The sequence below is a fragment of the Balaenoptera physalus genome (genome assembly GCF_965194825.1).
Source record: "Balaenoptera physalus genome assembly, chromosome: 11".
In the NCBI taxonomy this organism is placed as follows: Eukaryota; Metazoa; Chordata; class Mammalia; order Artiodactyla; family Balaenopteridae; genus Balaenoptera; species Balaenoptera physalus.
In genome coordinates, this window is record NC_138896.1 from 83,981,196 (window position 1) to 83,998,931 (window position 17,736).

Genomic DNA, 17,736 nt, shown 5'->3' on the forward strand with positions numbered 1-17,736 from the left:
TTTATGAGAAAAGAGCAAAATAAGGTGCTGCCTCTTAACCCTATTCAACAAGTTCAAAGCCATCAAGGTAAGAATGGCATAGCAATAGACTCTTTCCAATGACGCTGATGTCTGAGCAAGAACAGAATATTTGCATGATAAGCTAGCTGCTGCAATAAGAAGAAAAATGAATTCCTAGAATCACTTTATGCCTAGCAGGTTTAGGAACACTTGACTAACTCTGTAATTTTGAGTATTACTTATCACCCAGGTGGGTGATTTTCAATCTTTTTGAAGCTATGACAACCCATTTTCTTATGGTAGAGAAGATGGTGGTGATGGATGGTAATGCCACCTGTTTACCCTATTCTACAAGTGCCACATGGGATGCAGTACCATTTTAATTAAAAAAGAACAATTAAATTTAATTTCATATGGAGACTTATTTGAGAATTTCAAAATACTTCTCGGCCCATCACAGAAACTCTCTACCTTCAGGTAGGCAGTAAGTGCTCTGAATTGAAGTGGGCTGAGAAGAAAGTAGGGTGTCAGGAATTCCTTTGAATGTAATGTATATATTATATTATGAAGTGCTAAACAGATTCCTATTTAGTAAAACATCCAGAAATTTCTGGGTCAGCTACAATGGTTGATAAGACCCTACCAACCAGGTAAAACAAACTGCCATCATCCATTTATTAATTCACTAGGCATTTATTGAACACCTACTTTGTGCCAAGAATTGTTTCATGCATTGGAAATATTAGCAAATAAGGCAGAGATGAATTGCCACCCTGATGAGGCCAACATTTTGGTGAAGGATGGGCGGGGAGGGTGAGACAGATAATAAACAGATAAAAACAGATGAACAAGAAACAGAAAATAGTGGTAAAGGCTTTGATAAAAATAGGACAGGGGAATGGGAAAGAAAGAGAATGACTTGATGAGGTGTGTGGCAAGGGGGAACTTTAGATGGGGCGGTCTTGGAAAACCTCTTGGAGAAGTTGACATTTAAGCTGTGCCAGTCATGCAAAGGTCTTGGCAAAAGAGCATTCTAAATTGAGGGAAGAGCAAATGCAAAGGCCCAGAACCAATCTGATGTGCTGGGGAAACAGAAAGAAGGCCAGTGAGTAAGCACGCAGGGAAAGTGGTATGATCGGGGCTGATTCCTGTTCTTCCTCAAGCCGTAGCGACGAGTTGGAATATCATTCTAGGGGTGATGGGATGCCCCTGGAAGGTTTTAGGCACAGAAATGTCATGATCCAATTTACAATTTTAAAAGATCACTTGAGTTGGTGTGTGATGGGTGCATTATCATGGGGCAAGAAGGGAGGCAGGGTTACCAGTTGGGTAGACACTGGTCATCCAGGTAAAAGATGCGGGTGTCTTGAATTAAGGGGTAGCCATGGAGGCAGGAATAATGAAGCCTCAAAATCCTGTAGCTCTTATGTTAAACATTTACTTATATACAGTGGAATATTACTCAACCATAAGAAAGGATGAAATAATGCCATTTGCAGCAACATGGATGGACCTAGAGATTCTCATTCTAAGTGAAGATAATTCAGACAGAGAAAGACAAATATCATATGATATCACCTATATGTGGAATCTTAAAAAAAAAGGATACAAATGAACTTACTTACAAAACAGAAATAGAGTTACAGACGTAGAAAACAAACTTATGGTTACCAAGGGGGAAGGGCAGGGGGGGATAAATTGGGAGATTGGGATTGACAGATACCCACTACTATATATAAAATAGATAACTAATCAGGACCACTGTATAGCACAGGGAACTCAATACTCTGTAATGACCTATATGGGAAAATATTCTAAAAAAGAGTGGATATATGTATATGTATATGTATAACTGATTCACTGGGCCGTACAGCAGAAAGTAACACAACATTGTAAATCAACTATACTCCAATATAAATTTTAAAACATTAAAAATTAAAAAACAAAAAAAAACATTTATGGCACTGTTCTGATGTTGTCTGTTGACTTTTTTGCCTCTTCCAGTAGACTATAATATACTTTAACTGCTACCATTTATAAAGTGCCCCACATTACTCTGGGCTTTATACACATGAATTCTCATAACAGTTGCATCCCAAGTTCATATGTGGGGAGGTTAACTAACTCCCACGGCCTCAAATCTAGTGAGGGGTCATAAGATTTACCTAGGTCTGCTGGATTCTGAGCAAGGAACAACTCTTAGCCAATATACTACAGTGTCTTCATTTTACCAACTTTAGGGGCAGAGTTGGCGCAGGGAAACCAGGGCACAGCTGAATTTTTATAATGGTTCTTAAAAGGCAAAGGGCAGCAAAATTACCAGGAAGGGAGGCCCTTGTTTAAAATGCAGACTCCTGGGCCCTACCCTGAGCATGCAGAACTGGAATCTAGGGCTGTGGGCTGCAAATGTGCCTTTTAAAAGTCCTCCCAAGCAACATTCAATAAAATCTGCAAAGACTGCAAAGTAGGCACATAATAAACAGTGGGTGAATAAAGAAATGTAACAGGGAAAGGGTCGCAGACAATGAAGATCTAGGGTACTCACTTCTCCAAACTCTGATCCAGAGAAAATGTAAGTTCATTTTTGGGGTGGGCCCAAGTGGAGCCTCAGCTAGCCATCTCAGATCCACTCAGAAATTTATGATGTGACTAACATATGGGTATGACAAACTCGTGTTCTGGAAGCTTTCTGTTTTAAATAATTTCACTTGATGACCAGGTGCTAAGTCCAACTGTCTCCCCAGCTGAGGAAGTACAAGTCCTTCAACTGGTAAATACCACCTATTTTAAAAGCACATAATCTTTAAAAAAAAAACAAAACATCATTTTGATCTTCTGGCACTTTCCACACATGGGCCAATTGACCCCTTAGACACAATACACACAATACCCAGGGTCCATGAGATTTTTAGGAGCTCACAAAACATTTAAATTTCTTTTAAAAATCAGAAGAAAAGCCTGACTATATTCTAGCCTGGATTATATTCAACTTTTACCAATGCAGCTATAAAATGTAATAAAAAAAAATTTTTTTTAATCAAGAAATGCACATGAAGGCAACAATGTCTAGGGCACAGAGAAATCATCATGTGGCCCTGCTTTACTCACAGCTCTGGGCCCAGGTGACAGACACCTTACCTGACAGGCATTGTACAGGAGCTGATGTTCGAACTTCTTGATCCCAAGAATGTTCTGGAACATCTCGTAGAGTTGCTCTTTGCTCAGAATGAGCTCGGAAGCTGCGCTGGCCGTCATCCGGGCCTGCTGCTTCCTGGGGTCCTCCTCCCCGCGGTAAATGGCATCAAACTTGGCCATCCAGGAGCTCAACACGGTCTCCTTGCTGAGGCCGTCGATCTCGGGCAGGCTGCGCACCCTCTTCTCGATGTGCTTCTTGAAGACCTCCCGCGAGTCGTTGGCGGAGCAGCCTCCACTCTGCACCATGCGGGCCACGCGGTCGCTCTTCAGGAACACCTGAGCAAGAGCAAGGCAGGACAGACATCAGGAAGCCGTCCGGCAGTCACACACTTCCTGTGAGGCTGGCGGCTGGACCCCCTCACGAGCCTCCCGGGGGGCACCAGTGTGGATCGCGTCCTGCCCCGCTACCTCCTAGCTGTGGGAACTGAGAGAGGGCCTTTACATGGTTTGCCTTCGTGTCCGAATCTGGAAAATGGGAATAACAATGGTATTTACTAGGTTGTGGAAAGGATGAAATGAGACAGTCATATCCTGAGAGGCAGCATAAAGTGTAGAGACTCAATTGCTCACACAGCCTGGGGCCTTCCTCTGCCACTTAGTGGCCGTATTTCTTTTGGCAAGTTAACCTCTTTGTACCTCAGTTTTCTCATCTATAAAATGGGGACAACAGTAGTTTCTACAGCACAAGTGTTTTTAAATGAGGATTAAATGAGTCAATATATGATGAGCACTTTAAAAAGTGGCTCATATTAATGCCATATAAGTTGTTGTGGTTATTATTTTTATATGTAAAGTATCTGGCATGATGTCTGGGACACAGCACTTTACATAGTACATAGTCCACTATTTACATCTCATTTTAGCCTCTCAGTGATACTCATCACAATTAGAATTGAACAAGGATTAGGTAAATATGTATTTAATGTCTGTCTCCCCTCCCCAAATGTAAACTCCACGTGGGCAAGGACTGTGCCTTTCTTGTTCCCCCAAATATCATCCATCTCTAGAGGGGAGCCTGGCGCTCTGAGAGTGAATGACAAGGCATTACACTCGATCCATTTTGTAGAAGGAAAAACCAAGACTCCAGAGAGGGGAAGGGACTTGCTCTTGGTAACTCAAACTGGCTGACTCTAAACGCATGGTCTTTTGACTTCACCCTGGTTCCTCCCTTTCCTACGGGTCTCACCTGCCTGGTGGGAGAACCCCCGGTTGCTTTGCTGGTGCTGCCTGGGTCCTGGGATGAAGCAGCCATTAAGAATAGTTTGCTTTCACCCCGGTGCCCACCATTCAGGAGCTTATACAAGCTATACAGTTCTAGGGTGTCATACAAGGCAGTGAAGCCGCCGCTTCCCATTCACAAAGAGGAAACATCTGACGCTTCTGAGCTGTGTCCTGGTCATACTTCAGTAGGTGCATAAATAGCCTTCTAGAGGCAGAAGAAATGTTCACTCCCCTGTCAGATTTCAGGGGATGCCTTTGGTAGGCAGTTGCTTGAGGGGCATCTCATTGCCTTCTGCTTCATCACAAAGCCTTCCTTGGGGAGGAGAGATGTTAGAAAGATGGGCTCCATTTATTGTCAATTGAATGAACTAAATTAGAGAGAAGGGGGCCTGAGGGTTTGCTTCACAGACTAGAGGCCATGGCCAGCTCCACTGTGCCTGGGAACTGGTACTCAGTTGAGACCTTAGAGTTCATTTAAAAATCAATTATAGAAAAAAAAAAAGTTTCAAATGAATCCTCAGGCCTTACGAGCTTTAATGAGCTAGGAATTCACCCAAAAATCTGTAATGCTTAATGCGGGTAGTTTCTCCATGTAACACACTGTGTCTCAGCTATAGGTCTAGATCTCAAAGAACATCAAAGTTGTGAAGCAAAAGAGGAAGTTTCTGGAGAAGCAGTATAACATTGTGACAAGACTTGTAAACTATGATCCCAGGCCAGCTCTGCCACTAACTTGCTGTGTGACCTTGGGTAAGTTACCTCCTTTCTCTGATCCTCTAATTTCTTTTCTGTACACTGAGGGAGCTGAACTATAAAAGTCTGAGCTTGTCTTTTCAGCTGTAATGTTTATACTCTTCTTCATGAGCCCATTCACCCTTTCTTCGGACACTCACTGGGGGAAGGCACGTGCCAGGTGCCAGGGTTACAGTGGGGAGCAAAACAGATGCTGATCCAGCCCTCATGCCTCCATGACATCGTCCTAATCATCCCATACAAATATCATTACAATCTGGGGCAAGTGCTAACCAAGGGAAAATACACAGGTTCATGGGTGCCCGTAGCCAGGAATATATTCCAATAGGCAGTTAGGAAAGCCTTTCTGGAGGAGACATGAAATGTGAAAGATGGGTAGGAAAAGAGTGAAAGAAGGAACAATATGTGCAAACACACTGAGGATCTGAGAAAATAAGGAGAAGCCAGTATGGCTGTGGCAGTGAGGGGTAGGAGAATGACCAGTGTAAGAGGGGCAGAAGGGGCCAGATGGCCAAGGGCATGGGAGGCCCCATTAAGAACATTAGTTTCCATCTGAAGGGCACTGGGAAGCCATTGAAGGCTTTAAGCTGGGACATGACACAATCAAGTTTATATTCTCTGGCTTTAATGTGGAAAACAGACCTGAAGAGGGACAAGAGAATAGGCAAGAGGCCAGCGGAGAGACACCTTATGAGCACAGGTGAGTGATGATGGTGGTAGGGACGCAAAGGGGTTAATTCTTTGTTGTCAGCACTAACGACTATCAGAGGTGACTTAAAAAACATTCAATCAATGATGAAGCCATACTCTCCTCCCATTTGTCCATATCAGTGTCCCACAAACCTGGAGCAGGCCCCCGTTATAAGCTCTCAGCACCATATTCCTTTCTCCCAAAGCCCTTCCACAGCTGCCATTTGTCATTTGTCTCTGTGACTATTTAGTTAATATCTGAGGCTCTAGCTAGACTATAAGTCCCAGGAAGGCAGGAATTGTAGCTGCTTCTTTCCTATTATTTCTTCCGAGCGCCTAAGACAGTGCCTGGCACATAGCTGGTGCTATGTTGAATGAGAGAATCAGTGAATGAACGACACGAACAAAGCAGACATCTCAAAGCAGAGACCCTATGGAGAGTATACCTGGATGGGGGAAACGGAGGCAAAGGAGAAACCAACAAGCACAATATACTGGTCTCTTAAAATGATTGACTGACACTACATTTTTCCATGGGACCTGACAACAGGGGGTAAGAAATGAGGATATTGGCACGTTGGTCCCAGATGGCATCCATAACTGGTGACCCCTGGACCCTGAGCACATTATCTGTTTCCCACAGTCCCTTCCTTTGTACACAGTAACCACTCCATAAATATTTGTTGAACTACTAGTAGATGGCTTTAGATAAGTCACTTAACTTCTATGAACCACTCTCTCCTTTGCCATCACATGGGGTCCACCCAGCCAGCCTTCTTTGGTGAGGATCAAACTGAAAGGACTCTGAAAACTGGAAGGCTCCCTCTGTCCACAGGTAGGACATGACTGCCAGGCCCCAGAACGAAAGGAGATGAGTGGAATGTCGAGAGCATAGAGGAAGGAGGCGGAACATCGAGGTGACAGCCAAGTGCCAAAAGGCAGCAAGACCGCCACGGGGAGAGAGGGCGGTAGCGGAAAACTCATTTTCCAGGCACATCATCTGTCTTGGCTTCTCAGTCTGTCAGAAGGGAAGTGGGGCCAGTGACGTGCTTGCGAGTCTCTAAAACGACCCCTGAAACTCACTTGTACCGGGAGCTCTACCTGGTATTTTGGGTTTTGTTTTCTGTTTCATTTTTTGGTAGCTGTTGCGAGAGGCTTCAACTCCAGGCATAGCTCTATGCAGCACATCCATAAATCCACCCCTCCGCCAACTCCCAGACAGGTAGGTCATGATGGGAGAGGGCAGATAAACAAATAAATATAGAATGGGGAAGGGCAGTCAATTCAGCGACTTAATGCCATCCATCAGTCCTTTGCTGCATCGCCAGAGCCAAGCAACCTCAAGGTTGTTTTAGAAACACACAAGCACATCGGTAATTGATGATTGTAGACGATACAGGGTAAAGCTGACCCAGCTCCTGCTTCTTTACAGACAGGCTGAGAACACAAGATGGATCCTTTCCTGCTCTACAAAAGCGTATCATTTCAACATAAATGAGAAAAATACCTAGATGTTAGAGTAAATAAGATTTAAAAAACCTACAACAACCAGGTTACTAATGAATTTTACTGATGAATGGCACACACATAATGGGAGCAGTGGGCTTTAGTGTCAGATGACCTGGGATCAAATCCTGGTTCCACCAGGTGCTAGCTTTGCCAGCTGAGCAAATTGCTTCATCTTTCTGGGCTTCAGTCTTATCATCTTTCAAATGGGAATCACAATCACCCTCCCGTGTAGGATGTGAGTGCAGATTCAATGAGACAATGAATGTCAACTGGTGAGCATGGTGCTCTACTACAAAAATGTAATAAAAGTTACCTGTTATTTTTAAATAGAGTATCATGAAGCCATTAAAAAGATAACTTTCTTTTTCATCAGCATCAAAAGATGTCCATGAGGGGCTTCCCTGGTGGCGCAGTGGTTGAGAATCTGCCTGCCAATGCAGGGGACACGGGTTCGAGCCCTGGTCTGGGAGGATCCCACATGCCGCAGAGCGGCTGGGCCCGTGAGCCACAACTACTGAGCCTGTGCGCCTGGAACCTGTGCTCCGCAACAAGAGAGGCCGCGATGAAGAGTGGCCCCCGCTTGCCACAACTAGAGAAAGCCCTCACACAGAAACGAAGACCCAACACAGCCAAAAATAATAAATAAATAAATTAAAAAAAAAAAAAAAGATGTCCATGAGCTTATGGTTACCAGGGGGTATGGGGGGGGGATAAATTGGGAGATTGGGATTGACATATACACACTACTGTATATACAATAGATAACTAATAAGGACCTACTGTATAGCACAGGGAACTCTACTCAATACTCTGTAATGACCTATATGGGAAAAGAACCTAAAAAAGAGTGGATACATGTATATGTATAACTGATTCACTTTGCTGTACACCTGAAACTAATATGACATTGTAAATCAACTAAACTCCAATAAAAAAAAAACCCGCAAAAGATGTCCATGATATGCTGTTAAACCAGAGACTTCCAATGGTAGGGGTGAAGTGGGGTTGGGGCATAGGAGCATAACCCTTGATTGAGAACATCACAGGTAATAACACTTTTTACTGATGAGAGTATATCATATGTGTGACTTTTGCAGAAGTCGTAAGAAGATAGAAAACAACTGTGAAATGAAACAAGTGGGTTATTAATATTTTTTAGTTATTTTCCATCTTAACATGGAAATCAAGGAGCTATCTTTATGTGTATAGACACATCAAAAAATACCTAGAAAGATATATGCCAAAATATAATAGTGGTTGTCTAGGATCATGGGATTACACGTATTCTTCTTAACCATTTCATTTGCATTTTTCCCTACATTGTCTATTTTTATATTTGGCATGTTTGACTTTCACAGTCATTTAAAACACCCCTTTCTACATGGAAAAATGAGAAATTTTACCTTCACTGAGGCAAGGTGCATGTTAATTTCTAAAATAAAAAACATCTTTGGATCTTAACGTTATTATTCACCAGAAAGTAAGGTTATCCTGGGCAAACTTAGGAAGCACATCTGGGGCCATGAGCTGTGGTACGTGGTGGTAGATTAGGAACAAAAGTAGTTCCCTTTCCCCTTTCTATGCCCTTTTGCCCTGCCTTGACCTTGTATCTTCCACACCCAATGTCCAGGCCCCAAACTAGGGAGTGGATTGATTCCATAACTTTCAACTCTCCTCTATCATTTCTTTCTCTTTTTTTTTCTTAATATTTATTATTTATTTATTTGGTTGCACTGGGTCTTAGTTGTGGCCAGCAGCCTCCTTAGTTGCGGCACATGGGCTCCTTAGTTGTGGCATGCGAACTCTTAGTTGCAGCATGCATGTGGGATCTAGTTCCCTGACCAGGGATCGAACCCAGGCCCCCTGCATTGGGAGTGCAGAGTCTTATCCACTGTGCCACCAGGGAAGTCCCACTCATTTATTTCTATACAGCACGTGGGCACTACACCACCACTCTTCCCCTCTAACCTTAATATATTCATAATAGCACTTTCCAGTTGTTAGATTTACAGGGAGGTTGTGTGTCTGAGTGTGTGTGTGTGTGTGTGTGTGTGTGTGTGTGTGTGTAATTTAATCTTGACAACAATTATGCAAGCAAGATCCTACTACAGATGAAGAAGCTGAGGCCCCACAGCCCGTGTGCAGCAGAAATGGAGTTCAACTCCACGTCTTACGGACACTTAACGCATCCTCTTAACCACTTGGCCCTCTGCCCCCTCCTTCCTTGCCTGGCTTTTTTCACAAGAATGAATGCCTTCAGAATGGCTAGTTACTCTTTTCCTAGGGATATATCTGTTTCAAGGCCACTGAGGAATTATAGTGGTTTTGCTTATTGGAAAATGTGTAGCTTTATTTTAGAAAAGTAGCCAGGTGTGACCTGACATCTACTTTTCTTAGATTAAAATAAGGTCAGTCATAAAGACACACGAACGTTTGTCACCCTGTGCAGAGAACACCTGCAGTTTTTGCCTGCCAACCATCCATCCCCTTCTGATGACAGCACCTCAGTCTGAAAACACCTTTGTCACTGCACACGGTTTTAGTGGGACTGTCAATCACAGGGCCTTGCAAAGGAAGGACAAGGTCCTGTGATTGACGATCAGACTTCCCTTTCTGGGGTTCAGATTCAGAGTGGGGAGGCCTAAGAATGGAATGGGATTGGAGTAGATTCATACCAGTGATGGCGTGTGCATTAAATCCTGCTACCCGGCTTCCTGAGGCTAAGCTGTCCTGGTTTCCATCTTTTCTTTAGGTTGGTTATTTCCTTTAATAACAAAACAACAGTTGTTGCTGTTATTATTAGGGCTTAATTCAGCCACAGTCAGTTTCTTTTGCTAGCAACCGAAGAACGGTGTCTGATACACCATTCAAATCTAGTTTGACAAAAACTAACTGGGGCTTTGTTAGAGAAGATCAGCTAAAACCAAAACGAAACAAAACTCAGTCATAACAGTGGCACTGGCGGAAGACCAGATATCGTCTGTCCTGTTCTAAAATGAGTGTTGGTATGTCTTCTCTCTTATTCTACACTCCCTCTTCCCACCATATCTCCCCATGTTTCCTTCCTGGCAGGATCTCAGTGAGGAAGGTTCTGTAAGACCTTTCCATCCACCTTTTTTCTATGATGTCGGGGCCAGCATGTGAAGGAACCAAAATTAAGCAGGGAGATGGGGAGGGAGGTGAGGATGGAGGGTGGGAGGGCTTATGTTTCACAATTTGTCTTAAAAGAGCTGAGAGTTAGAAAAGATGAGGGGGCGCTGGAGAAAAGGGTGGGCTCTCTGATGGCTTAGAACCGTGGCTGTGAAAACAGGATAAAGTTGCTGGGCCAGATCTCAGAGCATCCATCTCAGTGCCCACCCTCAAAGCCACAATGAAAGAGATTAAAGGATTAATCTCCTGCTCTGCTTGATCTGCTTTGCCACCCGGGAAGGACAAAATAAACCTGCATGCTCGCGAGAGCCATAGGGAACCTTGGTCTCCCTCTATCCTGGAGACCAGCTTGCAAGGAGTGCTGGCCAGCTGGGGTCAGACTGGGCTGGATGTGGGTGGGCACAGATGGCAGAAGGACAGTGGCTCCCCACTCCCTTTAGTTTTAAAAAATTACTCTTTACCACTCTAGCAAGTGGACAAACCATTATTGTCTTAGCAAAACAATGCCATTGCCTGAAACTGACTTTAGTAACTGACTATAGTAATCTATAGTAACTGACTATAGTCAGTTTCTGGAGAAAAAGGTTGGTTTTTTTAAAATTGTCATTTTCACTGGTAAATTGGGATGTGTCAGTGTTTATACAAACAGTGGAGTGGAGTATGTGTGTGCGTGCATGTGTGTGTGTGTGTGTGTGAGGGGTGGGGGCTGAGAATTTAGAAGGAGAGTATCTGTTGGTTTTGCCTGTTGAGCACACATTCCCCCTTCTTCTGTTCAAAAGCACGCCCAATTCCTTGATGGGAAACCAGGCCATTTTCAACACAAACGGTTCCAGTACGACCGAGCCTGCACTCTGGCTCCAGCGGTGGTATCTGTCCTGGGTCTACATCACCCCTCATCGATAGTGATTAGTTCAAGAATGGACACAGGGCCCATGTTGGTCCAACCAAGTCACCTGGGGCCTTTTGCTGGGACTCTCAGCAAAGAAGTACTCTCTTTGCCCCTGGAGTTGCTAAGCTGGTAGGATGGGAACTTCCAGTGTTGTCCATATAGAAAGAAGCTGCCCAAGAATGCAGCCAACCAGGGAAGAACAAAGCCGAGGTGTGGGGGGAAAGATACCCACCCTGCTGGCATCTCTGGAGTCTCTGGATCCAACCACATTGATCCGGCTAAAGCCAGATCTATCTCTGGACTTTTAAGCTGCTTGGGCAAACAAATCTCATTTTTGGCTTAAGCCAGTTTGACCTAGGTGTCTGTAATTGTAATCCAAAGAGTCCTGCCTGGGACAGATACTGACAGGGAAACAACTGCATCCCAGAGGAGGGCAGAGAAAGAGACACGAGCTTCTCCACTGCCCAAGAGTAGAGGGAGAGAGAGAAAGGGATGGGTAATCAACCTGGAGCGCTCCCCAGGGAAGGATTAATCCTGATCCCTTGACTGGGGACCTCTGTTTCAGAGGATTAGGCTTCCCAGGAAACGTGAATCTTAAGACTCTCTAAAGCTTTGCTAATGAATACGGTAAATAATTAATACCCCACATTATTTCCTGTTACTCAGATCTTAATATTAAATATTCAGTAATTTCTTAATGTCTGTATCCTCACCAGACTTAAAGGAAGCTCTTTCAAATAAACTAGCCACGATAGAGGAAAATATCAGGATCACTATAGATGTCGTGGTAATTTCCAGAGACTCATTAGCAAGTTGATGACTATTAATTTTCAAATTTAATTAATAGACAGAAGTGGCACTTCCTTGTAATTTATATCATTAGTCAAATGAGCCTTCTCATTAAGATCTGCAATCTACAAGTTTACAAACTGATGAATGACTCTGAACATGGAGAACCATTGATAAGGAACTACCTGGTCTCAACTGGTTTTCGGATTTTGACAAAAGGGAGAAAAATTAATTTCATTCCCTGGTGGTTTCTAAACAGAACTTTTCTTAAATATATTTAGGTTATTCACTACCACACCACCACTGTGATTGCAAACCTCATTTCCACTCTCCCTTAAATCCAGCCGAAAAATGTGTCACATCAGATAAAGCACCAAGTTCAACCCTTATTGGCAATCATTAATACTACTTGTAAAATGAAAAAAATGTTTAAATTTGACACATATGAAAACAAACCAGATGTCTAAAACAGATCCAAATAGAAATTTCATTGAGGAAACGGTGTGCAAGATGAGTCTGTGGATGGACCCAGCAAACATCACAGAGACAAAGGCTGTTTACTATTAAAAGCTAATTAGCAAACCAATCAATAATATTTTCACAAGATCTCATTGCAATCTTGCTCCACTCTCCCCATGAAAGAAGGAGTCAAGTGCTGTAGCAATAGGAAGGAGAGTTTTACCGAATCAATCAAATAACATTTTTAAAGCATCTACTGAGAAATGGAGCACCGAATGGGCAGAAGAAGCATGTACTTGGAGCATCAGCAAAGTGGAAGCACCTATGTTTTTGTTTTAAAATAATTTTCTACCTAATAATTGAAAAAAGAAAGGAAGGAAGAAAATCAGCAAAGCAATCCCATGGGGGAAAAATCAGAAGTTTGTTGGGTTTCCTAACACCTACTTCACAATGTATTGTTATTAGGTTGAATTGCATATGGCAGGATTCCATCAGTTTTTTAATGCTTAGGGGTTGGTTTCTAATGGTTTTAATCTAGCCTTGACAATAGGTAAGACATTTGGGGCACAGGATTCCAAATACAGAGAATATCTGGTTCAGATGAAAATAGATTAATATAAAGTTAAATGTCTTTCAAAGACCAAATGATATGTATGTGAGGTAAACATTACCAATAGGAAGATATGGCATGTTCTCTTCATTAATGACGTACAAACGATAGCAAATGTGCACATTTTGAAAGAATAACTACAAAATTTAAAATACTAGTGGAATTCCAACTTCACGTTACTGATAAATAAACCTCTGAAGTCTAGAGGTGAAAATTCACTTATGGTAATATACTCAGGATATATTTTCTCACTTATAGGTTTCCACCTGAGAACAGTGCTGCATTTTGGATGCTGTTCTAACTTGCAGAAAAGAACTCAGAGCACCATTTTAATGGAAAGAACAAGGAAGCTAGTGAAGGCAACATCCTTTGGAGGTGTTACCATCCCTTAGAAAGTGGGTGAGTGGTGGGAAAATGCTTCCAAGTCAGTTCAAGTCTTAGCTTGTGGCATTTTAACAGCTGTGTGACCTTGAGTAATTAACCTAACTTCTCTGAGCCTCAGTCCCTTCATCAGTAAAATGGGAATAATAGCAGGACCTAACTCAAAGACTGTTGTCAAGATGAAACAAGAAATGGTACATAAAGCACTCACCACTCGCCTGTTATAACAATCAGTTGGCAAACATAGCCTTTCTTCCCCACTCCCCCCATACCCCGCCGAACAAAATGCTGTTTTCCTTTAAATTGTAACCAATCACCAACCCCTTGGCCTCAGGAGGGATGGCCCTGTAGAAGGCCAAGGCTGCTATTCTCACTGACCAGTAGTTCAGAAACCCTGAGCTTCAGGCTCAAGCAGTCTTGGAATTCTCCTGCCTGGTTCATCTTACCTCGTAGTAACTCTGGACAGCATTCATAAAGGCTTCGTCAGCCACGATTTGGGTTTCCCCATTGAGAAAAGCCTGAAACCGGTCCTTGACTGTCTGCAGCTGCTGTTTGCTGATCTGTAAGAAACAGAGAAGTAGGGGACGGTGAGGAATTTCTCTAGACAAGGATCGCGGTTACTTTACGTTGAAGACGCCAGTCCCATTGACGTGCTAGAGCCGGCTTATACAGGCGTGTGGGAGCTGATTACTATATTCGTGGGAATTCTGTGAGGCAGTTGTTAAACAAAGCCATTACTAAAACTTAATATAAATTATAGATAAATTATATTGAAAACAAGGGTAAGACACACTCAAAATTCAATGCTTCCTGGTTATTTTATCACATTTGCTATTATCTGAGTTTTTGAGGTCACTTACATCTATGTATTTGTATGGTGGAAATGATATAAAATGTGGTGCTACCACACATGTCTTCCCAATTTTGCATTCAATGATTTTTTTATTGGAAGCTAGACATCAGCCAAGGTGGGAGTGTTTACACCATGGAAATTGGCAAATGCTACAAATCAGGGTTGGATTCTTTTGTTTGGTTTTTGTTTTGTTTTTGTTTTTTTTGGAGATGGTTTTCTCAACACACCATTGCACAGGCCCCTCAGGTGGTCTGAAATATTCTGCTTTACAAAGATATAATAAACAAAACAGTAAGGTACTGACATAAAAACGGACACGTAGATTAATGGAACAAAACTGAGAGCCCAGAAATTAACCCACGTATATATGGCCAACAAATATTTGACAAGGGAGCTAAGAATACTCATTGGGGAAAGGATAGTCTCTTCAATAAATAATGTTGGAAAACCGGACATTCACATGCATAAGAAAGAAACTGCACTCCTATCTTACACCACTCACAAAAATTAATTCAAAATAGGTTAAAGACCTTGATTTAAGACCGGAAACTTTAAGACTACTAGAGGAAAACGTAGGGTAAAAGCTCCTTGACATTGGTCCTGGCAGTGATTTTTTGGATATGACACCAAAAGCACAAGGAATAAAAGCAAAAATAAACAGGTGGGACTACATCAAACTCAAAAGCTTCCACATAGCAAAAGAAACAATCAGCAAAATGAAAATGCAACCTATGGAATAGGAGAAAATATTTGCAAACCATCTACCTGATAAGGGGTTAATATCCAAAGTACGTAAGGAACTCATATACCTCAAGAGAAAAAAAAAAGAATAAAAAAGTGCAGAGGACTGGAATAGACAATTTTTCAAAGAAGACATACAAATGGCCAGCAAGTACATGAAAAGGTGCTCAATGTTACTAATTATGAGGGAAATGCCAATCAAAACCAAAATGAGCTATCACCTCACACCTGCTAGAGTAGCTATCATCAAAAAAACAAGATACAGGTATTGGCAAAGGTGTTGAGAAAAGGGAACCCCATGAACTGCTGGTAGTAATGTAATTTGGTGCAGCCACTGTGGTTCCTCAAAAAATTAAAAATAGAACTACCATAAGATCCAGCAATCCCACTTCTAGGTATACATCCCAAGGAAAGGAAGTCACTATCTTGAAGAGATATCTACACTCTCATGTTCATTGCAGTATTATTTACAATAGCCAGAACATGGAAACAACCTACCTGCCCATCAATGGATGAATGGATAAAGAAAATGTGATATATGTATGTATACACACACACATATGTGTGTATATATATACACATATGTACACACACATATAAATACAAACACATATATACACATGTATACATATATATAACACGCACACATTGGATTATTATATACACAGAGACACACACACAGACACACAAGTTGGAATATTATTCAGACATAAAAAAGGAAATCCTGCCTTTTACAACAACACGTATGGACCTTGAGGGCATTATGCTAAGTGAAATAAGTCAGACAGACAAAGATAAATACTGTACGTTCTCACTTATATGCGGAATCTAAAAAATCTGAACTCATAAAAAGAGAGACTAGAATAATGGTTACTGGGGGTTGAGGGGTAGGGGAAATGGGGTCCAAGGGTGCAAACTTCCAGCTACAAGATTAGTAAGTTCTGGGCATCTAATATGTATAGCATAGTGACTATAATTAACAATACTCTATTAAGTACTTGAAAGTTGCGAAGAGAGTAATCTTACATGCTGTTACCACAAGAGAAAAACGGTAATTATGTGAGGGGATGGAAGTGTTAACTAACCTTATTGTGGTAAGATTTCACAATATATACATGTATCAAATTGTCACATCAGACATCTTAAACTTATATATGTTATATTTCAATAATATCTCAATAAAGCTTGGGGGAAAATACCCTGCTAAGTGCAGCAAGACAATATACTGCCAGTAAAGTTTTCAAACTTTACTGTTGTTACATTCATGATCACATGAAAGGTGATATTTAGGTCCAAGATACGCTTCCAGGATGTGGCATAGATAAGTTGGGCAGTAGGTTATGTGTAATTCCCTGCCTCATCAAGCCCGCCTTTCTTCCCCACGTAGGAAAGCATTCCTGAAAGATTCCTATTTATTCTCCCTCCTCCATCCTTTATCTGGCTGTGTCCCACTGTCCTTCAGTCTCAGCACGAGCAGTGCTAACTTATGAAGCCCTTCCCAAACCCTAGCCTACATCTTCCTGCTAAGTCATTCCGGGGCACATCATTTATTCTAACTACTTGTTAGTTATGGTCAAATTTGTTAGATGATCTGCCTTTCCTTGCTATTTTGTTCTTTGATGTTTCCCCAGGGCCAACTTAGTGCTTTAATACATGGCAGGCATTCATGTTAAATGAATGAATGAATGAATGAAGTGTATGGAAGACAAATTATTTTCGAATATCCTTTCATCAGTTCTAATTTATCTAAAAACAAAGTCAGCTAAAAACTTTACTCTTTTAACCATTATTTATGCAAAGTCACACTTCCTAATTGACAATGGGACACTGTGAGAACTGCTGCTCTAGTAGAAAGAGGAAGAAGATCATTCCAGGCTCAGTTCTATCGACCATTGTGTCATCTTGGAAAAGCCACTTATGTTCTCAGAATTGGCCACAGACTTAAAAGCCTTTCTGCAATAGGGCCGGGTTTAAATAAATGAATGTTATCCTAGCCTCAGTTTTCTCACTTGAAAAATGATGATAATCCTTATTATTCACTACCTTGGGATAGTTAACAGCTATTCAATGACATGAGTTCTTTAAAATTGAGTTTGTATATTCATTTAGAGTGTTTGCGTTGTTAGAGTCAATGTAAGTCTTGCTAGTAGAAAATAAAGCTTCAAGCTATAGGAGACTGAAGCCTCACATGAACTTTAACTCCATCAGGAAATGAATCAAAACAGACTTTTGAAAACAGACATAGATGAAAGTTGGGGTGCTTTAGCTAATTTTTGTACTTTGGGAGAAGTGGGGAATAGTGAATTTGGGGGCAGATATAGAGGGGTTAGTTTTGTATCACATTCATATTTGTTTTGTTCTAGAGCACCACTGCCCAATGTCAGTGTAATTTTACATTTTCTAGTAAATTTACATTTCCTAGTCACATTTTAAAAAGTAAAAAGTAGGTGAAATGAATTTTCATATACTTTGTTAGACCCAACATGTCAACGATAA

The 17,736-nt window shown here is 41.7% G+C and overlaps 1 protein-coding gene across 24 annotated transcripts in view; it reads right to left on the minus strand.

The window, feature by feature from the left end:
* CADPS (calcium dependent secretion activator) overlaps window positions 1-17,736 on the minus strand; it is a 490,529-nt gene that overhangs the window by 354,779 nt on the left and 118,014 nt on the right. For all 24 annotated transcript variants that reach the window (XM_082412095.1, XM_082412104.1, XM_082412101.1 and 21 more), the window contains exons 2-3: window positions 14,093-14,206; window positions 3,139-3,471 (exon numbers count right to left, since the gene is read on the minus strand). In XM_082412095.1, the coding sequence (XP_082268221.1) occupies window positions 3,139-3,471; window positions 14,093-14,119 (360 nt within the window). In that variant the 5' untranslated portion in view covers window positions 14,120-14,206. The remainder of the gene's footprint in view (window positions 1-3,138; window positions 3,472-14,092; window positions 14,207-17,736) is intronic.